At 41.3% G+C, this 23283-nt stretch overlaps 1 protein-coding gene across 1 annotated transcript; it reads left to right on the top strand.

Moving 5' to 3' along the window:
- Nucleotides 1-14034: 14034 nt before the first annotated feature.
- LOC114889540 (ATP-binding cassette sub-family A member 10-like) lies at nt 14035-18780 on the top strand. The gene is given in 6 exon segments (XM_029212895.1): nt 14035-14099; nt 14463-14704; nt 16031-16195; nt 16545-16648; nt 18612-18754; nt 18756-18780. Coding segments are annotated over 6 exon segments (744 nt in total).
- Nucleotides 18781-23283: the final 4503 nt, after the last annotated feature.

Here is a 23283-nt window from a genome sequence, read left to right on the forward strand (position 1 = left end):
AAAGAACATGTTACATAAAATGAAAGAATCTATTCTCAGGTGAATAATTTTTATATCAGCTATTCTTATAAGGTAAAAGTTTACTTATTTTTCATTCATAATGTGTTATATGTAAGTAATTATGCTGCCATTTAAGAAAAATAAATATGATTATGTTATTAGTAATAAGCTTTAAGAACTGAAAACTTAAGACAACCCTTCATTTTGTATGAAATGGATTCTTTGTTATTTAGTGTCGATAAATGAATAATGAGTGTCTCATATTAAAAATGAAGAAAAAACCTGGCACTAGAATTGTTAGTAATTTATTTTTAGTATCTGTGGGGTTTTTACAAGAATGTTCAAGGGGGAACATTGACAGTTACTTGTGTTTTAATTCATATTCATATTTTAATCTTAAACTAGATATTCTTTAGATCTTTTTATCTCAAATCTATTTTGTGAAAATATAAAGCAATCATTTTTACTTACATTTTATTACATTTAACAAATTAAATTATTCCCAAATATTTAATACATATTTATCATTTTCCTTAGAATGTTTGAATAAATTGATTCTCTTAACACTTAGGTACGATTTTAAATTTAATGAACCAATTTTTCTCAAGTACCTAAAGCAGCTCTTGCAAATCTAATTCATCAGATAAAGCAAATTAATAATTTTAAGCACCTTAAAAATAGCATACTCAAAACTACACGATTAGAAAGCTTGCTACCACACTTGCATAAATACAGAATTCCAAAAAAAATCAGTAATTTAAAGTAATTTTTTTTAATTGGAATATAATTGCTTTACAATGTTGTGTTAGTTTCTGCTGTACAACCATATGAATCAGCTATATGTATACATATATCCCCTCCCTCTGGGACCTCCCTCCCCCCTCCCCCCTTCCAACCCATCTAGGTCATCACAGAGCACCGAGCTGAGCCCCCTGTGCTCTACAGCAGGTTCCCACTAGCTATCTGTTTCACACATGGTAGTGTATATATGTCAATCCCAATCTCCCAATTCATCCCATGTCTACACACAGACCTTCCCAGGGTCACAACCGTTGCCAATAAAAGGGCCATCTCAGGTCACCGAAGTTCACCTCTTGATAACTTGAGACTAAGAGGTGGGTGATGCTGGTGAGGTTGCCCAGGTAAAGACTGGAACTGCTCAAGGGCGTAATTACAGTAAATGCTAACATAAGCATAAAACCCGCATCTACCCTCAAAGAGTAAGCTGGCAACTGTTCAGGTGACTGCTTTTTTATGAGCTTCTAGCTGTGACTTAACAGTTTCAGGTTTTTGCAACCCAGTGCTTTCTCCTAAGACAAGGTATCACTTAAGTTTTATTGTCAGGTTGCATCTAAATTCGTGGTAATAGGATTTTCCAAGTTCTGTGTTGTAACTATAGTGTAACCTTCTTAGTTGAAGACTGGCTAAATGAATCCCTCACTTGGGTTGCAATTTTATTTCCCTTTTATTTGTAATTCTTCTATGTCTCATTAACCACAATACTGTAGTCATTTTATTAACAGTGTGATATCATTATTGTTCTGCATCACATTATCTAATTCTTATTGTAGGAAAAGATATTGAATGCTAATTCTCTTGTTTATGTATTGGCTCGTAATTTCTTTGGCCACATTATACTGTTGACATTATTAAGTAATTATTATGTAATTGATACTTGTTTTCCGTTGACTGCATCCAAACACGTCAAAAGTATGTGAAATCAAGTCTGTGACTGAATGAGATCAGAAGTGTTCTCGGTCCAGCTTTATAAATTGATAAACCCTTAATTCTAATGTCAACTATATTCCTTAATTTTTAAAGGCATTTTTGCTTTAATTTTTTTTTGTTTATAAATTTATTTATTTTTGGCTGTGTTGGGTCTCCGTTGCTGTGCACAGGCTTTCTGTAGTTGCGGTGAGCAGGGGCTACTCTTCGTTGCAGTGCGCGGGCTTCTCATTGCGGTGGCTTCTCTTGTTGCAGAGCACGGGCTCTAGGTGCGCGGGCTTCAGTAGTCGTGGCACGTGGGCTCAGTAGTTGTGGCTCCCGGGCTCTAGAGCGCAGGCTCAGTAGTTGTGGCGCACGGGCTTAGTTGCTCCGCGGCATGTGGGATCTTCCCAGACCAGGGCTCAAACCTGTGTCCCCTGCATTGGCAGGCAGATTCTTAACCACTGCGCCGCCACGGAAGTCCCTGCTTTAATTTTTAATGAATAGACAATATACGCAACATGATTCAAAATTTAAAAGTAAAGATTAAAAACTAAAAAAGTAAGTCATCCTTGCTCTTCTGCTCTTTAAGGAAAGAATAAATCTTCCTACAAACTAAAAAATGGAAGTTCTGATCTTCAAATATATGCAAGTCTAGCTTCTGTTTGGCTGGTTAGAGAAATACAACTTTAAAAGGGTGGTTGTAACCACTAAGTATGCATGCTTCAGAATTTACCTTCCCCAAACCAAGGCATTAGGTAGTCCTTGAGAACTGTGACGGTGTCCAAAATCTTTAAGGTTTAAACGAAGATTGCTTTTCGTGTATCATTCGTGTATTCACAGATATTTTATTGCATGCCTCTTTTGAATCAGCAGTTACAAACACTGGGGATACGTAGCTGAAATAAAAAATCTCTGCCCTCGCTGAACTTTCAATATAACAGAATGAGACAAACTACTAAAAAATATGTATGTATATAATGCATTAGATGCTGAGAAAAGAAGATAAGGAATGTTGGAGTGGAGTGGATGTTGCAGGTGAGTGATGGTAACACCACACTGAGACGGCGAGCTGGGGAGTGAGCAGTGTAGACAGAGGGACGGCAAGTGCCAAGGCTCCGAGGCACAGTGTGTGGCTTGTTTGAGAGCAACAGGACTTGTGAGGCTTGAGTGGACCGATCAAGCTGGGGGCACTAGTAAAAGGTGGGCTCAGAGAGAGACCCCAGGGGCTGTGATGGACATTGTGTGGACTTCGTGTGCGACGAGAAGCCATGGGAGGGCTTTGAGTAGAGGAGAGACACCATCTGATACATTTGAACAGGAGCAACTTAGCTGCTGTGTTGAACGTAAAAGGGATGCAGTGGCGGGGAGGGGAAGGGGGAGAAAGAAAGACCTGGTAGGAGGCAACTGCATCTGATCAGGCAAGAGGTTAAGATGAGTTGAATCAGGACGTGGTGAGAAATGGTTGGATTCTCAACGTTTTGAAGGTAGAGCTAGGATGGCGCGGTGGGAAAGAGAGTCACCGGCCCCAAGTTTTCTTTTGTCTGAGCTACTGGAAGGGTGGAATGGTCCTCAGTTATTATCTCTTTGACCTCATCTTCTATTAACGTCAGATGGGATGAAGAGCATGAAAGTTCAGGTTTAAGGATGTGGAGGAAAGACTGGGAATACGTTTTAAAGTTTGAGATGCTCGTTAGACGTCTGAGTGGAGAGGTCCAGTAGGTAAAGGAAATGAACATCTGAAGCAGTGTTGGTTCCGGCACCGGCTCCTAAGCTGAGAATCACAGTGGCGTAAAAAGTGCAGAATGTCTTGGCAGTAGTAAAATGGATAACGTTCAGGTACGACGCCGGAAGTCAAGGATCCCATCCAGAGAAAGGCAATTCTGAGAACACATTTGAGACCCAGTGTTCTCATGTCTGCAATGTTCTGGGCTTTCTGTCTGCAGTCCCTGAATTTATGATCAGAATAGACACACTTGGGAGCTGGCATAACCTGCTTTGTCAGATGTCCCCTCAGGAGAAAATATCCCTCTTTGAGAACACCGATTTAATGCATAGATTTGAGTTGAAAATAGATTCATTTACCCAAAGGTTTCCGTGGAAAAGTTATCTTTAACACATTTCTGTGGTTTTTGCACACACAGGTAATGTTCCACATTCTGCTCGAGGGCGGTGGGTTCCTGGTTCTGGTCCACTCGGATTGAGGTAGAAGACACATCTTTTAAATTCTGATTTTTAAAATACAGATGTTGTATCAGAGTTCGATAGAATCCGTCTGCAAACTTATTCTGAAGGTCTTTGTGTACATATTGGAAGGCTTCTCTTAGTGCTGTTTTGAGTTCATCTTGGATTATCTTTTGGTTATCTTGTGACCTATCTTCTTCTTACATGTCAAGTTATTTTTCTGCTCCTCTTAAGCCATTTCTTAATGAGGTTCCCAATTGGGGACTGTTCGTTTTGGGGGCGGGGATCACTATCTACAGGCCTTCATTATGAATATTAGAAATGTGTGTCCGAGATAAACATAACTGTCTATACAGAGCCACGCGTCTGTGTATCTTTGCTTACGTCTTGAAGTTCAAGGTAAGGACCTTAAATAATCCTACTGGCTCTATCTGACTTACAGTCATTTAAATCAACACATATACTGTTACTGCAAGATGCAAGCCCCAGGATCTTGTCTTGGGCTTCCTGGATATTCTCGTGCAGTAGGAGATACAAGGCCTATCCAGCAGACTACTGAGCAAATAAAATTGAGGACTGAATTGTATTAAAAAGCCACTGCAAGTTTCTCGGTCATTTTAGTGTAATTGAAAGTCAAAAGAAATTAGAATAACAGCTTACAGTTTAAATTCAAAGCTGGAGGAGAATGAATCTCACACTGGAAATGTGGCAATGCCAGGGAGTTTTTTTATTCAAAAACGTTTTATCTCAGACTTCATAATTAAGGTCCAGTCTCCCCGCGACCACCACCGCAGAGATGGTTAGACGCACAGTTTCCAATCCTGCCAGGTGTGAAAGCAACACACTACAGGCTGCCAAGTGCCTCGTGAAGAAACGGCAAAATGGGAAGCCTCTGGCCACCAGATGGCAGCAGAGGGCTGTGCTGCAGGGGCCCCGTCCCCATCCAGAAAGGGGTGGATGGAGGCAGCGCAAGCCGTGGCCCAAGAAGAGCCCAAGCTGGAGCCAGCAAGTCAGCCTGGGAAGCCGGAGCCTAAACTCCACGGAGGAGAAGGGTCATCCTTGTGCTAGTTCATTTGGGAAATAGGAGACAGCAAGGTTCAGAATGTCAGAACAAAGAACACGTGATGAGCGAGCCAGAGAAGTCCCCGCAGGACAGCCAGAGGTTAGAAAGGACCGGAGCTGTGTGCAGCAAGAGCTTGAGACTGGGTTTTAAACCATCAGTGTTAAATCTCTCCTTTGGTCCCTTTAAGGAGCCACAAAAAGTAAACCTTTCAGGGACTCTCGAAAAGACAGGCAAGGAATCCTCTGTTATATCTCATCCCGAAAGTCGATGTTATTGGCAACCGGCATGATGGGGAGATGGATGGGCAGAGACGGGAACACAGAACCTCCAGGAAACAGGTTCTCCGGGGGCCACTGGCAATAAAGATATAATCACAGTCTGAGTTTTACTGCTCCCCCTGATAGTAAAACTAGTGATACCCACACATGTGAGAAAACTCAGTTTATCTTCTTCCCGTATAAATGAGGACTTAAGAATGTCCATGATAATGTTCAGGCGGGAGAAAGCATCAAGATGAGTCAAAAGTGTCATTTTATTGGATTCTCAAGTCTGAGAACCACGGGCGTTGACTATCGCATTTAATCCTTACATCAACCCCGAGAAAGAAGGATGTTTATTTTCACCTTCCACTTGACAGCTGGAAACTCTGAGGCCAGAGAAGTTAAGTGATTTACCCAGTGACCCTGAGTTCCTAATTGGCTGAGCTGGGATTTGAACCCAGGCAGTGTGACATCAGGGCTTATTTTCTCCATCCCTTCCTGCCATAAAGTGACACTTAGCCCTGTCATGGCATCTGGCTTCTGTCTTGCGATACTTGCAGAATACTGAATTCACTAGTGGGAGCCCCATGCGTGACAGGCAGACCTCTCAGGGGTGTTCACGCACTCCCACACACGGGGGGGGGGTGCACGTTGCCGAAGGTGGCCAGTGGTGGCTGAAGTCCCACCATTTGTCTTGTCGTCCTGCCAAGTCAGCTGAAGGTAATCAGCCAGCAGTGGTCGGTTGTGAATGCACAGTAAAACGAGAATTTTCAGGCTTGAATGTATCCAAATTGCCTGCTTCGAGAAGATCCTGATTCAAGCGAAACCAGAGGGGTCTGGACAAAAGTTGTGAAAGGCCTGAAGAAGGAAACCGTTCTCTGGAGTTTTTAGCAACTTCCCCCGGGAGGCTCCTGAAAATTAATTCTACCTGACTTAGATGCCGTTCGCTCACTTCAATAAGCCACATTTGTGAAGAATCCATAATTGGAAGATTCTTTTACCGTGGTAAAGAAGTCTTACATCACCCTGAGGTGTCTGAGTGACTGGGGTATAGTGAACAGCCCCTAGGCTGGACTGAAATTCAGTCACAAGCTTTGTAGTGGGTCAGTCTGTTAATGATTAAATTCATTTTCTTTTGTTCTTAAATTCCTACATTGGGCCAGACACTAGCTTAGGAGCTAGGGAAACGGAGGCTAACGATACAGAGTCTTGACTTTACAGGGCTTAGAGTGTTTTGGGGAGTTACACAGAAGCAACTGGTGTATTCCTTATCCATTTTTGCATAACAAATCATCCCCAAATGTAGCATCTTAAAACAATGTACATTAATCAACTCACAGTTTCTCTAGGTCAGAAATCTGAGCATAACTTAGCTGTGTGCTTTTAAAATTAATGAGCAAAGGGAGAAAAAAAGGCAATTTGGAGGAAGCGGAGACTATAGAAGGAAATACCAACTACGAAAGATACAATTAATACAGCACCGTGAAAAGAAACAGGATATTATAAAAGAGTCAGAGGGTGAGACTACATCAGGAACAATCGGCTTTATCCCAGGAATTCAACTTCAGAGAATCGTGAGAATTGCTAGAAAACAGAAATCGCAAAACTGTCAATCTACGCAGATTAACGTTTGGTTTAGAAAATTCCGAAGTTTTCCAATCAGAATAAACAAGAGAGCTCCGCAGAGCTCAAAACTAACGTGCAAAATGAACCCTGCTCCTCCAGGCCAGCAACAATTAATTAGAAAATGTTAAAAAAAAAAAAAGATCCTATCACGTTTGTAACGGAAACTCTGTGCTTCGCAGAAACGCATCTTGCAAAAGGCACGGAAGACTTTGAGGGCAAAACATGTGACTTTTCTTGAAAGACTTAAAAGTGACCCAAATACACGAGTTTCATCACGTTGCGGGGAGGGCGGGATTCACGGTGATACAGAAGTGAATTCTCTTAAACGTCAGCTGTGAGGGCCAACAGCCGCTAGGGTGGGGGGGGGGAGAGGTCACGGGGAGGACGTGACCTCTGGTTGACCCGCGAGCCGCCCCGCCCCTCCCCCACCCTAGAGGGTGCCTTCTGTCCTCGGGCCCCACCCGGCGGGACTCCCAAGGGTGCGGCCCTGCGAGCGAACAGAACGCGTGGTGTGTCGTTGAGGCCGTGAGGACGCGACTGAGGCCCCTGCCCAGGCCTGGAAGACTCTGGCAGCGGAGGCCCCGCCCCTTGCCCCTTCCCCGCCCCGCACGTACCTGCCCCGCGCTCTGGTGATTCTCGAATATTCCAGACCCTCGACCAGCAAAGGGTTACGACTTCCCCCCAGAGGCTCAGCGGCTGGCTGGCACGTTTCAGCAATCAAGTGCTTTCGGCTGAGATTGGGCCTCTGACTCGGGGGAGGACGGACGGGCCGATCGTCTCTGGACGTTTCCGTGAAGCCAAGACGGAGGGTGCTGAGCTGCCCCTCCCCCGGGGGCTTGGGTTTGCAGGGGAGACGGTAGGTGCACCTGCCGGGAGCAAAGGGTCAGACCTCGGGCCCAGGACCCAGAGGGAGGAAGAAGGCTAAGGAGACGATTGAGAAAAGAGAGCTGGGAAAGGGGGCCTCCTGCACGGTTGGTGGGGATGCAGACGGGTGCAGCCGCTGTGGACACCAGCGTGGAGGCCCTTAGAAACTAAAGACGGAGCCGCCATGTGATCATACAGTGCCACTCCCGGGCGTACCTCTGGAGAAGACTCTAATTCGAAAAGATGCACGCACCCCAGTGTTCATGGCGAGCGGTCCTGTTCGCAGTAGCCAAGACGTGGAAGCCGCCTAGGTGTTCATCGACAGAGGACTGGATCAAGAAGGTGTGCATACATGCGGCGGAATACTGCTCAGCCGTAAAGAAAAATGAAATATTGCCATTTGCAGCAACATGGGTGGACCTAGAGAATATATACTTAGTGCAGTAAGGCAGAGAAAGACAAATGTTATATGATGTCACCTACATGTGGAATCTAAAAATTAACACAAATGAATCTATATACAAAACAGAAACAGACTCACAGGCGTAGAAAACAAACTTATGATTACCGAAAGGAGAAGGCGGGGGGAGAGGGATAAATTAGGAGTATGAGCTGTTGGTTTGTTTGTTTGGATGAGTGGTTTGTGGGCTCTTAGTTCCCCAACCAGGATGGAACCCAGGCCCTCGGCAGTGAAAGTACCAAGTCCCAGCCACTGGGCCGCCAGGGAACTCCCAGCAGTACGGGATTAACAGATACACATTACTATTTGTAAACTAGATAAGCAACAAGAATTTACTGTAGAGCACAGGGAACTATATTCAATATCTTGTAATAACCTATAATGGAAAAGAATCAGAAAAATATATATATATAAAATGGAATCACTTTGCTGCACATCTGAAACTGACACAATGTTGTAAATCAACTATACTTCAACTAAAAAAAGAAATATAAAAAAATTAGATATCTGAGACATGTACCGAGGGGGGCTGGGTTAACGTCACGTAGCATGGTCATGCGTAAATCCAGGTTTGGAGAATGTAAGCATTGTGACCTGTAGCAGTGCTGCACCATCATCAATGCACAGAGGCCTGGAACAGGAAAGGTTGGCTCCTGTTATAAACGTGGAACAGAGGCCTGTGGACTTTTTGTCACCTGTCCAAGGTACATAGCCGGAGAGCGACAGCTTGGAATGTAGGCCTCAGACTCCTAAACCTGTAACCGCTTCACTGCACCATATTGGAGATTACAGTCCTTAAAGTTACAGAAGTAGAAAAATTATCCTTTCAGTTTAGTTACTAAGAAAGTGTGTGTGTATTATGATATCATTTTAGTTGTTTTTTCCACCCGTTAAAATAAATGTTGTCAATAATGTATGGGGTTGGAGCTAGGTTAAATATTTGGTGTTTTCCTGTTCATGGACTTTTACTTCAAGCAACGAGTGGGAAAACAAGAAGAGAAATGTGACTCACAACAGAGAGGCAGTGCAATTAAAGTCAAAGAAAACATTTATTTCCATATTCTTTTTTTTTTTTTTTTTTTGCGGTACGCGGGCCTCTCACTGTCGTGGTCTCTCCCGTCGTTGCGGAGCACAGGCTCCGGACGCGCAGGCTCAGCGGCCATGGCTCACGGGCCCAGCCGCTCTGCGGCATGTGGGATCTTCCTGGACCGGGGCACGAACCCGCGTCCCCTGCATCGGCAGGCGGACCCTCAACCACTGCGCCACCAGGGAAGCCCTATCTCCATATTCTTAATGAAAACGGTGATCACCTGAATAGTGTCTGAGTGCCTCACCCTCTCTCCTTCACTTTCATGAGTGGTTATTAACTTGTGTACACACCCCAAGAAATGTATAGATTACAGTTAAAATCGTGTAAGCAGATTTTCAGGCTTGATAAACAGGGGTTATTTAAATTCTGAGAACGTCCAGCATTTGTAGCTAAAAAAAAAAATATTCTGCCCATCTAGTCTAAACTCTTAAGCTACTTAAATGAATGTTAGATATCGTTTTCATTAGCATAGTTTTCACAGTGGTAGTTAAGCGTGAGTGGGTTTGGAGTCCAGACACTGCTCTGGACTCACATATTGGCTCTGCCTCTATTTGAGCATCTGCAAATTACTTCGACTTTCAGTCTTGCATTTCGAACCTGTGAACTGTGTACAAATATAGTACCAGCTTCACAGCTTTGCTTTGAGGGTAAATAAAATAATTCATTTTAAACCCTTAGCATACCTTCTAGCACATAGGAATCAGCCAGTACCAAGAACCACTTCACTGAAGTGCAGTGAAGTCTTCGGTAAAGTTTTCTCGTGTAAATTACTGTGATTTCTGCGATCCTCACTTTCTTTCTCTGTTCAACGTCCTTTCCTTTGAATCTGCTCTTTCTTGTCGTGGCTGTTGAATTTTTAATCATTCAAAGTTAATATAGACTTACTCAGAACTGGGGGTTTTGTTTCTCCCTTTTTGAATCTGATCACTTTTTTGCATATGCCAGAAAGGTAGAGTAATAAACAAATACCGCGTGACACACACTTAGGGACCAATCCACAGCTGCATCCTTCCTGTGGCACAATTGGACTAGAAGAAAGACCTGGGAAGAAAACAACTTACCAAGTAAAGAATGTGTTTGGCAGGCTTGTTACACACAGACCATGGCCTGTTTTCAGAAGCCAAACTGAATGAAAACAGCTTTAAAAGAGGCAAGCATTTGTGAAAAAGTCCTTGAAGGATTCTTAACTGTTCTTCTGGACAAAAAGAAACCAGTGAATCAAAGGTGCTTCTCAGGTCCTCACTCCTATTTTCCTGACAGTAAGTCAAACTTGTTGCTTTTACCTTTTACCCTGTATAAGGTAATTAAGGCACAAAGGACATAGCCAGTGCCAAGCGTCTTGACTGACATTGTTAAATTGTCATATTGTTCTGATACTTCTAAATTATTCTGTATTTTATATTGTAGACCTAATGAGTGACTTAATTCTTTAAACTCAGTAAAATCGTATTTTAGCATGATAGTAAAATGGAAGATAGACTCAGAAGTGTGTGTAAATATAATTAATGTTGTTGAGTGTCAGATTTACACTTCTCAGGTTGGCCGTCTGAGAATTTGCGGAGTTTAACTTCTTGGGAATGTGTGTGCGTTAGGACAAGTTGCTTCTCCCTGTGTGTTCTTTTTCATGAAGATGGGGGTTTTTCCTTAGACACTTTCTCATGTTAGAATTTAGAGATGATTTTGGTATTTGGTAGCTTTAGCTTTTTATCAAAAAAAAAAAAAGGAAATCCAGCAAGTTCTCTAAACATTGTAATTTGCTTATAACATCAACATTTATTCAAATGCGTTTAAGTCACCAGAGCTGTGATACCAAATGATCATCTCCGGAATTTTAAATTGAAAACACAGAAGGATTCCCTGTTACCCATCATGATTCTACACGTATCATATACTCCAATCATACTAGCTAACCAATGTGTCTGGTTTTCATCTGTATGTATCTGACATACTTACTTCTTAAAAGGAGACCCATGAGTTTAAAGAGGAGAAATGAGTTCTTTGGGATTCTAAGAATGACTGTAAAGTGATTCAGCTTTCCTTTACTCAGTGGTTTCCTAGATGTCATCAAATAAGCACGCAAGAGCGACCCTTTCGAAGTGCAGACTGCTGCTTGTGGGCAAATCTCTGACGGACAGAAAACTGGAGATGGTTTTACTTCTGTTACAACTTTTTTTAAAAAAACCGAAGTCAAGGGCAAAGTCTGTTTTGGATTCTAAACATTACTAACATCTTATTCTCCGTTTTACTTTATTTATTTCTTTAAAAATTTTTACTGGAGTATAGCTGCTTTACGATGTTGTGTTAGTTATTTACTCTAGGTTGTTGTAATGTCAAGATGTGGCAGAAAACTTTACTTTTGAGACAAGAAACACCATAGCCCTCATCTAGCTCATAACCAAAGCCTGGAGAGAAAGGCCCACAGGCAGGATATTTTACATTCATTAATATTTTATACTCTTTAAAAACTAGTGAATGTGTGTTACTGTAATGTCAAATAAGGCATTCAACGAGGGCATCCGGGAGTATGTTTTCAAAGTGTTCAGAAGCTATTTTTGGTAACTGGATTTATTTGTTTTTTTTTATTTTTTTGCTCTTTTTCTTGCCTGGTTGTTGCTGTGTGATATTTACTGTCTCTTCTCTTGATGAACAGGACAAAATGATTTAAAAAGAGAGGCACGTGTGTCAACAAACTCAGGCCCTTCTGTCTAAGAATTTTCTTTAAAAATGGAGAATGAAAAAAGAGAGCTTATTGGTATGGTTCACAATATATATTTTACCATATTTAGTGAATGAGAATCCATCATTTCATAGTATGCCGTTTTTATTGCTTTTTGACATTCACGCATTCTATGGGCTAGTTGATTTGGGGCTGTAAACATAATATTTTGCAAATGTTGCAGAATAGGGTAATATTTATGTCAAAAGGTAAAATTAACTAATGGGCTCATATGTCAGTTCCTGAAAAACAAAGTAAGTAACATTTTATTGAATAGAGCTAGCCACTCTCCAAATAAGTAATCCACTTGAATCTGTGGAGTGATTCAGACTTACCCTGAGCAAACTTCAGTAGTAGGAAAAAAAGAAATTTTAAAAAGCCAGGCAAAATGAAATAGATTTTAATGGTTGAATCATAGCACTCTACTGGGGACATTTTGATAAGATTCTGTTAATTGGTAGGGCTGGGGGAAACAAATTATGAGCAACAGTAGAGAACTTTGGGGGGATTTGTTTTGAAGACTATACTTTTACAAACATAAGAGTGGTTTCAGGATCCAGATCACTGATTGTCAGCATCTTTGCGCTCTCTTTAGTTTCTAGTATAAGGACGTGCACATCAGCACAAAGAGGTTTGCTGTATGTTCCCATGAGGTCTATCTGGGGCCACCTTGGCCACAAAGAGGCTGTGTTCTGTTGAAAAAGAGCCAATAACATTTCTTTTTTCTATTAAAAAAAAATTTTTTATTTAAAAAAAATTTTTTAATTTTATACTGAAGTACAGTTGATTTACAATGTTGTGTCAGTTTCAGGTGTACAGCAAAGTGATTCATATCTTTGTAGACATATATTTATTCTTTTTCAAATTCTTTTCCCATTTAGGTTGCCAATAACATTTGGATGGGAGCTAGCAGAGTTCACGCCATCCTTAGCTCCTAAAGCAATTCACTTCTAATATTTTAGTGGCTGTGTTGATAAAGGGTACACTTACAGGGATCACCCAACGTAACCTTTAAAAAAACTTATTAATAATGTTTAAAATCTCAAAATGCAGAAATGCTAGTCCAATGAACTCACATCCTATCCTGTTCACCCACCTGCTAACATCCTGCCATGTTGGCTTCCTCTCCCCATCTCCCCTCAACTCCCCTCTTAAAATATATGACACTGGACTGCTAAAGCCTTCAGCTGGCATCTACGAAAATTAAGGGCATATTCTCCTTCATGACCACTAGTACACTTTATAAAGTTAGCAATAATTGCATAGCATCATCGAATTCCGTGTCCAAATTCAGTTTCCTAAAATTGCCCCCAAACGTCTCTTAAAGTTGGTTTGTTCAAGCGAGGCACCAACCAGACCAAAACTATTCTCTTGTTGAATACCCACGTTCTGTATTTACCTGATCGCTTCTGCATTCTGTGATTTAACTCATTCCTTTCCCATCTACGTTTCTTTTTTATTTATTTTTTATTAAAGCAATTTTTTAAAATTGAAGTGTAGTTGATTTACAACCACCTACATTTCTTGCAAACAGAATTTAGATCAAAAAATTGGATTTTGACTTCAGGTTAAACCCTTTGGACAAGAATATCTCCTATGGGATGCTATGTAATTATATTACATCAATATGAGGGCATACAATCAGCAGTGGTTCTACTATTAGGGGAGCTGTATTTCTAGATTAAGATCAATAGACATTTTTGATATTATCTCAAAGTTGTATGTTTTTTGAAATGGTGTTTTCTTTAAAGGATAGATAGTAACTGGGAAAGGAAGGAAGTTGGAGGGTGAAATGACACCATGCTCAGTGACAATACTTTCTGTCTTAAAATGTGTTTGACTGTTTCTCACTGTTCTGGACCACATGATAACTTGGCTCATTTTTCTTCTTTCATGTGCTGGAGGAGTGGACCACAGTGCTGCTTCTGGGGCTCTCTTTGTGCTTCTTTTCGGCACTCTTCAAAGCTACTCATTTTCATGAACAGCCTCTTCAAGTCCTGGGACGTGTGGATAAGTTTAATGACTTTGATCTGGTGGTGGTGGCCTACACGGAGGCTAATGGATAAGATGGCTTTGGCTTCCTTTATGAAAGGAGTGTTGTTCAGTGACCCGCAGTTTCACTATCATGCAACGTATTTGTGTTTAAATTGAAGTTTGTTTTGCAAATTGAGTTTATTTACCCAGCCTGTGGGTTAGTGGTTTTCAACTGGCTACAGGATCCTCATTTCATATGCGGTGGAGGGGTTGCTGTGGACCTACAAGAAAGGGCGCCTCTCCAAGGGAAATAGATTTAACGGGGGGCTTTTTAAAGAGCATCCACACCTTCCACCTTCTCGTCCTGGAAATCTGTGGTGCTGTGAGTCATTATCATTGTGCGTATGTTGCATGCTCCAAAAAGTAAGGTTGGAGCAGGAAAACAAGGTTGGACCCTATGCTAGATGACTGCACACTTTACCCCTGGCCACTTTGCCCCGTTCTTTTTTTCTTCATTGCAGCTTCTGGAACCCTGACTTATGCACGCCTCGCTTACCCACGCTGGGCACGGGCTCTCCTGCCCAGTGTGGATTCTGCCCAGACCTGGCGCTCCGTGCATTCTCCGTGTGGTCCCCAGCAAGCCATCTGTGCTTCCAGCCCCGAGTCTCAGGGGTCATCGGACTCTCTCCTTTCCTTATAGAAACACCCAATGCCAGCTACCAGGCCAGCCCGGCCTGGTCACAGCGCCTCTTTCACTGTCTCGGTCTGTATCCTTCTGACTCTTGCTGTTCTGACCTTGACAGGATTTGTATAACCTCTAGAGAAAAATCAGTGAAATTTGCATTGGCCTCATAAAAGTTTCACGGCCTTTTACTCTATGTTGGGAAGGCTGAGTAGTTTTGAAAGATGCAGCTGCCCTATGAAAATGAGTATCTGTTTCTTCTTCACGTAGGCATCATCCTACCTGGGATTTAAACACTGTGCTAAAAGGAATAAAAGTGTTAGGACATAAAACATGCAAATATAAAAAAGTATTAAAAAGGAGGCCATAAATTGGACTTCGTAAATTATTAGCGGACTTATTAACCACCTGTTGGGCGGATTACTTCTGCAGATTGTAAACTCATTCATTATAAATGTTGTATGAGCTTAATTCTTAAGGTAGTGTCCTTGACTCCAAAAACTCTCTGTGGGTTCTAACTTTACTTCTGATTTTTGTACTCTGGTTCTTTGCATGCCATTTATTCCTACTGGCATACTATTTTCACATGAGACAAATCAGTTTCTAATCTTGGCAGGGAAAAACCCCACCAAATTCTCAAGTCTTTTTATTGGTTATTTAAAATACTTTTTCTTTCTAATTTTAAAATTATTTTAATTACCAAAGTAATAGCCAGCCTAAAAAAGTTAAGCAATATAAACTTGTATGAAGCAAACAATGAGAGCTTTTGCCCTCATCCTAGCCACCATTTCCTTCCCTGTAAATTTGTACGTATCTTTTCTGGATAGTATGCACACAAGCATACACATGGTCACATATATAGACACTATACACATAGGCACACTAACTCAGTTTTTATTTACTTAAATGGGGATTACGATTACGCTAAAAAAATATGTTGCCAGTTGGTTTTTTAAAAACAATACAGTTGACCCTTGAACAACAGGGGGTGTAGGGGAGCCCACCCTCCAGGAAGTCGAAAATCCAAGCAATTTATAGTCGGCCCCCTGTATCTGTGTTTCCTCAGCATCTGAGGTTCCTCCACCCACCGTTCTGCCTCCTCAGATTCAACCGATCCCTGGGTAGTGTAGTAATGCAGTTACTTTTGAAAAAAATGCACATATAAGGGGACCCATGCAGTTGAAACCTCCACTGTTGAGGGTCAATGGTGTATCATTCACATCTTCTCACGTATTCACACTGAACTTAAAACAATAGGAAAGACTTTCAGCCCTTAACTTAGAGGCACCTCTTTGGGATAGTATATAACACCAATAATTTTATGGGAACCCTAAGCGATTGCAACTTGGTTTTGTGTCCTCTAGTAATAAGTTTATATGATTAATTATATTTTTTTACACATGGCAGGAAGAACAATCGTTGGGACTCCTGATGAAGAAACCATGGACATAGTACTCGCAAAAAACTACTCTGAAATGGTGGGAATCGTGTTTAATGATACTCACTCATATTGGCTGAAGTTTAGCTGGGGACATAGAATCCCAGTTATGAGAGAACACTTTGAATACTCAGGTAACTACATGAGAATTGATTCCAATCTTTTTTGCTACTTCATCGAATCCCCTATTGGGAATGACTGATAGAAAAATTAATAAAATCAAGAAAGGAAGTAATATACTTTTTGCTCCTGAACTTACTGGTAAGTTTTTGTTACAGAATGAGTCTCACTACTGTGGCAACCATTTAATAATATTCTTCTTTCTTCCAGGTTTGCAGAGCGCTTTAGAAATGCTCTAGATTGTGTAACCATGGATTTGGAGCAGACATTTAGATGTTTCACTTCAGAGCCAAAGTTAGTGTTTTAATTCCATTAATTGATTCCAGTGCATAATGATGGGAATGTTTTTCTTCCTCTTTAAAGAACATTGTCGGGCTATGCGTGATGAAATTTTTTGTTCCTTGACAACATACTGGCAAAGAGGGTTTGTGGCTTTTCAAACCACAATTAATGCTGCAATTATAGAAGTAACTGCCTATTTTAAATCTTCTGTATCCTTTCCCTCACTTGTAGTCTCTCCCTCCTCTTCCACCCTCTACCCCTACACTCTTAGGAGATGATACTTTGCCTCTCATTCTCAGAGGAAATAGAACCTGTAGGATGGGAACACTCCCCAACTTCCCAACACAAACCCTGACAAACTATGGCCGTACTCCTCTCTACACCCACCCTTTCCCTCAGTTCAAAGGCTGGAAACATTATCCCTTCAACACTATCAGGAAAGTTGCACAATGGATTTTCCCTTCTGTGTCATCTTTCTTCAACTTCCCCCTTTCAACTAGATACTTCTCTTCAGTATTTAAAATGATCAGTTTCTTCCCTTATTACCAAAACCTTCTCTCATCCATGTTTCCTCCTCAAGCAAATACTCTCCTTTCCTGTAACGTCTCCACCTCTTGGAAGGATTACCTTCACTTAAGGCTCGACTCAACTCATTATAATTTCTATTCCCACCACACCACCAAAATGAATTTTTCTGAGGCCAGTAACAACTCTCATGTCAATCAACAATTTTCCTTCCTTGTCTTACTTGATCTTTTAACTAAACATCAACATTCACCTGGCTTTCTTTCACTTTTCTAGCCATTCCTTCTCAGTCTTCTTGCAATCTTATCCATCATTACACTCCCGCCTCTTTCAATCTGTAGTTCCACAAGGTTCTATCCAACGCATATTTCTCCACCCTATATACTTTCTCTACACAATGTCATCCATTTACATAAATTTAATTACAGTTTACATGCCGGTAACTCCAAGAACCCTGCTTCAACTTGTTGACCAGCAGACTTTTCCTGTAAAGGACCAGATAGCAAATATTCTAGGCTCTGGGGGCCAGACAGTCTCTGTTGCAAATACTCAGCTCTGCTGTTGTAATGTGAAAGCAGCCATAAACCAATGTGCGTGACTGGTTCCAATAAAACTTTATTTGCAAACACGGGTGGCGGACGAGGTTTGTTCTACTGTAGTCCCAAGTAGCTGTTTACTTTGATGCCCCATAAGCAATTCAAACTAGTATGTTCCAAACTGAATGTGGGTGTTTTTCTCTAAATGTGACTGAGTCTTTAAAATTTTTTTCTCTATCTCAGTGAATGTCAAAGCCATGCACTTAACTGGGAATTATCAGAGATCACTTCCTCTGCTTCGCCCATCACATCCCGTCTCTCATCCAGCCCTGTTAATTCTAAGCTCAAAGCTCCGTACTTCTCTTCGGCTCTGCCACCAGCACTTGTCCAAGACATTAGCATCTCTTGCCTGAACTGTGAGAGTGGTTTATTCCTCCAGCCTCATCTATCTATCTAACACATCATATTTTAAAATTTTTTTTAAACATTTAAAATTAATTTTTTATTGGAGTATAGTTACTTTACAATGTTGTGTTACTTTCTGCTATACAGCAAAGTGAATCAGTTATATGTATACATATATTCCCTCTTTTGTGGATTTCCTTCCCATTTAGGGAAGCACTGAGCACTGAGTAGAGTTCCCTGTGCTATATACAGTAGGTTCTCGTTCGTTATCTATTTTATATATAGTAGTGGATATATGTCAATCCCAAGCTCCCAATTTGTCCCACCTCTCCTTCCCCCCTTGGTAACCATAAGTTTGTTCTCTACATCTGTGACTCTATTTCTGCTTTGCAAATAAGTTCATCTGTACCATTTTTCTAGATTCCACATGTAAGCAATATTATACGGTATTTGTTTTTCTCTTTCTGACTTACTTCACTCTGTATGACTATCTCTAGGTCCATCCACATCTCTGCAAATGTCACCATTTCATTCCTTTTTATGAATCTCACCATATTTTTAAAAAGCTGATAGAAATATGTAAATGCTTCTATATGAAAATGGAAAGAAACAAAATATGGTTTTCTTGTGTATTTCTTCTACAGTTAACATAATGCATTTGTTTGTTAACAACCCAATTTAGGTCACAACAAATCGTTCTGTGATGGAAGAGTTGACATCAGTTATTGGAATAAATATGAGGACACCCCCTTTCATTTCTAAGGAAGAAACTACAAATGAATGGTTTATTTTTATTTGTGTAGTTTATTTCTCCCTTTTTGTATACATCATTAAACATTACAAAGGAATGAAAAAAATTTAAGATGACAGTGACGGGTCTCCCAGAGTCGGCCTTCTGGTAAGTTACCTGTGTATTACACATTAATACATGGGGAAACTCATTAGGTTATAAAGAAATGAGATGCATTCACGAGTTGTTTTTGCATGTGTTCAATTTAATGACCTCACTTGTTTACGATTTTATTTTTTTTAATTTATTTATTTGTTTATTTTGGCTGCACTGCGTGGCACGTGGGATCTTAGTTCCCTGACCAGGGATCGAACCCGTGCCCCCTGCAGTGGAGGCGTGGAGTCGCAACCACTGGACCGCCAAGGAAGCCCCCTGTATTAGATTTTAATAGCAGTAGAAAATAAGTGAGGATTGTGCTTATGCTTCCCTGAGTTGAAGAAAAAAAAAATGTGATGCATGTATCAGTTAGCAGCATAAAATTTTCCTGATACAGAACTGTCCAAGGTAGCAGGGTTTGCACTGGCTAGAGATTTTTAAAATTCAGTTAATATTGCATTAGTTACTGGGGAGGGTGTTTGCATAAATATGCTCTTTACCCCTCTTTCTCTTCAAAGACAAGAAATAGAGATTTTTAAAAATAAGCGATATTGGGGCTTCCCTGGTGGCGCAGTGGTTGAGAGTCCGCCTGCCGATGCAGGGGACGCGGGTTCGTGCCCCGGTCCAGGAAGATCCCACATGCCGCGGAGCGGCTGGGCCCGTGAGCCATGGCCGCTGAGCCTGCGCGTCCGGAGCCTGTGCTCCGCAACCGGAGAGGCCACAACAGTGAGAGGCCCGCGTACCGCAAAAAAAAAAATTCCCAGAATGTACATAAACTTCAAGAAAAGTTATCCCATCACCTAAAAGTATTCCTTCCAATGGAACAATAATTATTGCCACCATTTTCTAAATTATTTTTATTGAAGTATAGTTGATTTACAATGTTGTGCTAATGTCTGCTGTATAGCAAAGTGACTCAGTTACACACATATGTACATTATTTTTAAATGTTCTTTCCCATTATGGTTTATCCCAGGAGATTGGATGTAGTTCCCTGTGTTATATAGTAGGACCTTGTTCTCCATTCTAAATGTAATAGTTTGCATCTACCGACCCCAAACTCCCAGTCTATCCCTCTCCCTGCCCCCTCTCCCTTGGCAACTACAAGTCTGTTCTCTATGTCTGTGGGTCTGTTTCTGTTTCATAGATAAGTTCATTTGTGTCATATTTTAAAGCATATTTTATTTTATTTTATTTATTTTTTATTATTTTTAAATTTTATTTATTTATTTTTAGCCGTGTCAGGTCTTAGTTGTGACACGCGGGCTCTTCATTGCAGCGCACGGGCTTCTCTCTAGTTGTGGCGTGCAGGCTCAGTAGGTGCGGTGCATGGGCTTAGTTGCTCCGTGGCATATGGGATCTTAGTTCCCAGACCAGGGATCGAACCTGTGTCCCCTGCATTGGAAGGCGGATTCTCTACCACCGGACCACCAGGGAAGTCCCTGTGTCATATTTTAGATTCCACATATAAGTGATATCGAATGGTATTTGTCTTTCTCTGAGTTACTTCACTTAGGATGACAATCTCTAGGTCCATTCATGTTGCTGCAAAGGCATCATTTCATTCTTCTTTATGGCTGAGTAATATTCCATTGTATGTATGTACCACACCTCCTTTATCCAGTCCTCTGTCAGTGGACATTTAGGTTGCTTCCATGTCTTGACTGCCATCATTTTTAAATTATTTCAGGCAATCAATTAAGTAAGCATCATAAGGAAAGGGTACCTTAGGTGGTGATAAGTATGAAGAGAAAACAGGAGGCAGAGAAAGGGGGATTGAGATGAAGAGCGAAGAGAGAGTGAATCGCCCTTTTAAATAGAGTGGTTAGAGCACCAAGTGAGATCTGGGCCAAGACTTGAAGATGGTGAGGAAATTAACCGCCAGCAGGACTCTTCCAGGCAGGAGAAGCAAGAGTGGGGGAAGGATGTTGTCATGGGACCATGCCGGGCATATGCAAGGAACAAAAGACACAGCTGGGGGGCTGCAATGGACGGAGCAATGGAGAGAAGCAGGAGCCACGGTCAGGGACGACGCAGGAGGAGGGGCGGCTGTAAGGGCTTCGACTTGGGCTTGGAGAGGGGAGGGGTGGAGAGTCACAGGAGAGTCTGAGCCCTAACTCAAGCTAGCACATGTTTTGAAAGGGACCCTCTCACTGTGGTGTGAGAAGTAAACTGTAAGTCTCAAGGGTGGAAAACTGGACTCCTTTGATATCCAAGCAAAAATAGTTTGAAACAGACAGTAACCAGAGATTCGGAAAATTGCCTGATATCGATGGGAGAGAAGAAAAGTATTCCCCACCCTATTCCCCGGCAAATTCTATCTTTATAGTCAACCTGTGGCAACATATGGACATGAACTGACCTCATCATCCTACTTTGACCTTCCCACCTTGAGCCAGATGAGCGCCCTTGAGAACTTCTTGCCTGTATGCCAGGGTCCAGGCAACTTATAAAATCCATAAAGTGTTCCTACATCCAGACAACCTCTCCAAGCTCTGCCTTCCACTCTTGACTTTGGACTCTGTCTTTTATTTCTCAGCTGCATTTCCCTTCTCATCCTTGTCCTTTGGGATCAATGACCAAGTTGGACTACCTGCCCCGCTTTCTATCTTGGTTTCTTCATAAGATATCCTGTTCTCTTCCCTTTCAACACACATACTGTGAGCCATCAGCAAATAACCCTTTGCTCCCTGGCAACAAACAAAGGTAGGTATTTGGGTGAAAGGGACGTGGATTTATTTGGAGAAGGAATAATAATGAAACTAAGATTCTCTTTCCCAATGTGCTGGTAGTAGACCAAACAAAGCCAGAGAGATTCCTGGAGCAGAGAAGGATATCTGAAGACTATAAACTGAGAGGGTGGGTTCCCAAAATTTGGGAACAACATATTACTTTTTAAAATTTTCTCCTGGGTCCCGGAAAAATGGTGGGTGAGGTGGAGTGCCCTAAGAGATGAAACTCCATCATCAGAAATCAAGTCAACGGAGAGCACCGTTAAGGCTAAGAATATGGAAATGTGGAAGAGAGAAAACATCTTCCAATGTTCTATAGCAACAACCCAAGTAAATGTTAAATTCTGTGTGCCTGTGTTTGGGACTTATCGTATTTTCAAGATATGGATGCAAAATATGAATACCCTCTGAGTCAGAGCAAAAGAAATTTCTACGTGTTACAGCTTCTAAACATGGCAGGATTTAACTGAGTTCTTATACTGGCCAGTCTTGGTTCCTGATTCTAAGAAGTAATTAACCTTAATGCTAGGTATTGATGCTACAAAGTCAATTACCCCTACATGTAACATTAGTACAAGAAGTCTCAGGGCTGACAGCTTTATTTCACTTCCTGCCTCTGTAGCTAGTAGCTATTCTTCCCTAGTAAAGAGAGAATGAAAAGAAAGGTGTCTCTGACTCCATCCTGTTATTTACACCAACAAAAAAAGTTTCCTTTGAAACTTTCTTTAGAACACTGTGAAGTGTCTGCAACTTTCCCAGAAAGCACATGAGATTCTGTTACCAATTTTTTCAAAACCGAAAACAATTTAACAAGAAAAATCCCTCAAAGCATCATTAAGATGTCATTTCAGGTCATTAATAAAATGCTGTTCTTTTCCCAGCTTGCATTACATTTTGGAATTGATGGAACACCTTTCTGTATTTTTTCCTCTTATTTGCCAAGCTAAATTTTCAAAGGGTGCCATCTTCTGGTTTGATTTTTTAAATATCCATGGACTTCCACTTTGGGATGCTTCTAGAAGTTTACTATGCATTGTCCCTGCACTAATAGAGAAATATTTGCTTTCTACTTCCCGCCACCTGGGTGGCATCAAATGTCTCAAATCTTCCGAGAATCTGACCCAAGCTTCTTGACGAGCACGCGCGGGAAATGCATTCCTACAGGATGAGCATTGCAAAAGTGTAATGCTTGCAGATTCGAAGGCGCTTTTAAGTGTCAACATTATGTCCTACAAATACAGTTCGTCTCCACACCAGGGACACTTTGCCCTGTAGTGCTGTTTCCTGCCAAAGGAACAAAGAGTCCACACACCGTGTATTTTCCAGCTCTCATACATATTCAAAATGGCATCAACCCTGGAATCTGAAGCTTATTCCAACACAATATACTGTAATTTCTCTTATTTATTTGAGTCACTAAATCATTTATCATGTCAAATTTTCTTTTGCAGCTTTTTTTTATGGAAGTACAGTTGGTTCACGATGTTGTGTTAATTTCTGCTGTACAGCAAAGTGACTCAGTTGTACATATATTTATACATTCTTTTTTTAATATTTTTTCCATTACGGTTTATCACAGGATACTGAATATAGTTCTCTGTGCTCTACAGTAGGACCTTGGTGTTTATCCATTCCGTGTATAATAGCTCACATCTGCTAACCCAGCCTTCCACTCCATCCCTCCCCCAACCCCTCCTCCGTATCACGTCAAGTTTTAAAGTCCTGTCTTACTCTTC

Source organism: Monodon monoceros, unplaced genomic scaffold, assembly GCF_005190385.1.
Source record: "Monodon monoceros isolate NGI ecotype Baffin Bay Population unplaced genomic scaffold, NGI_Narwhal_1 Super_Scaffold_9, whole genome shotgun sequence".
Lineage (NCBI taxonomy): Eukaryota > Metazoa > Chordata > Mammalia > Artiodactyla > Monodontidae > Monodon > Monodon monoceros.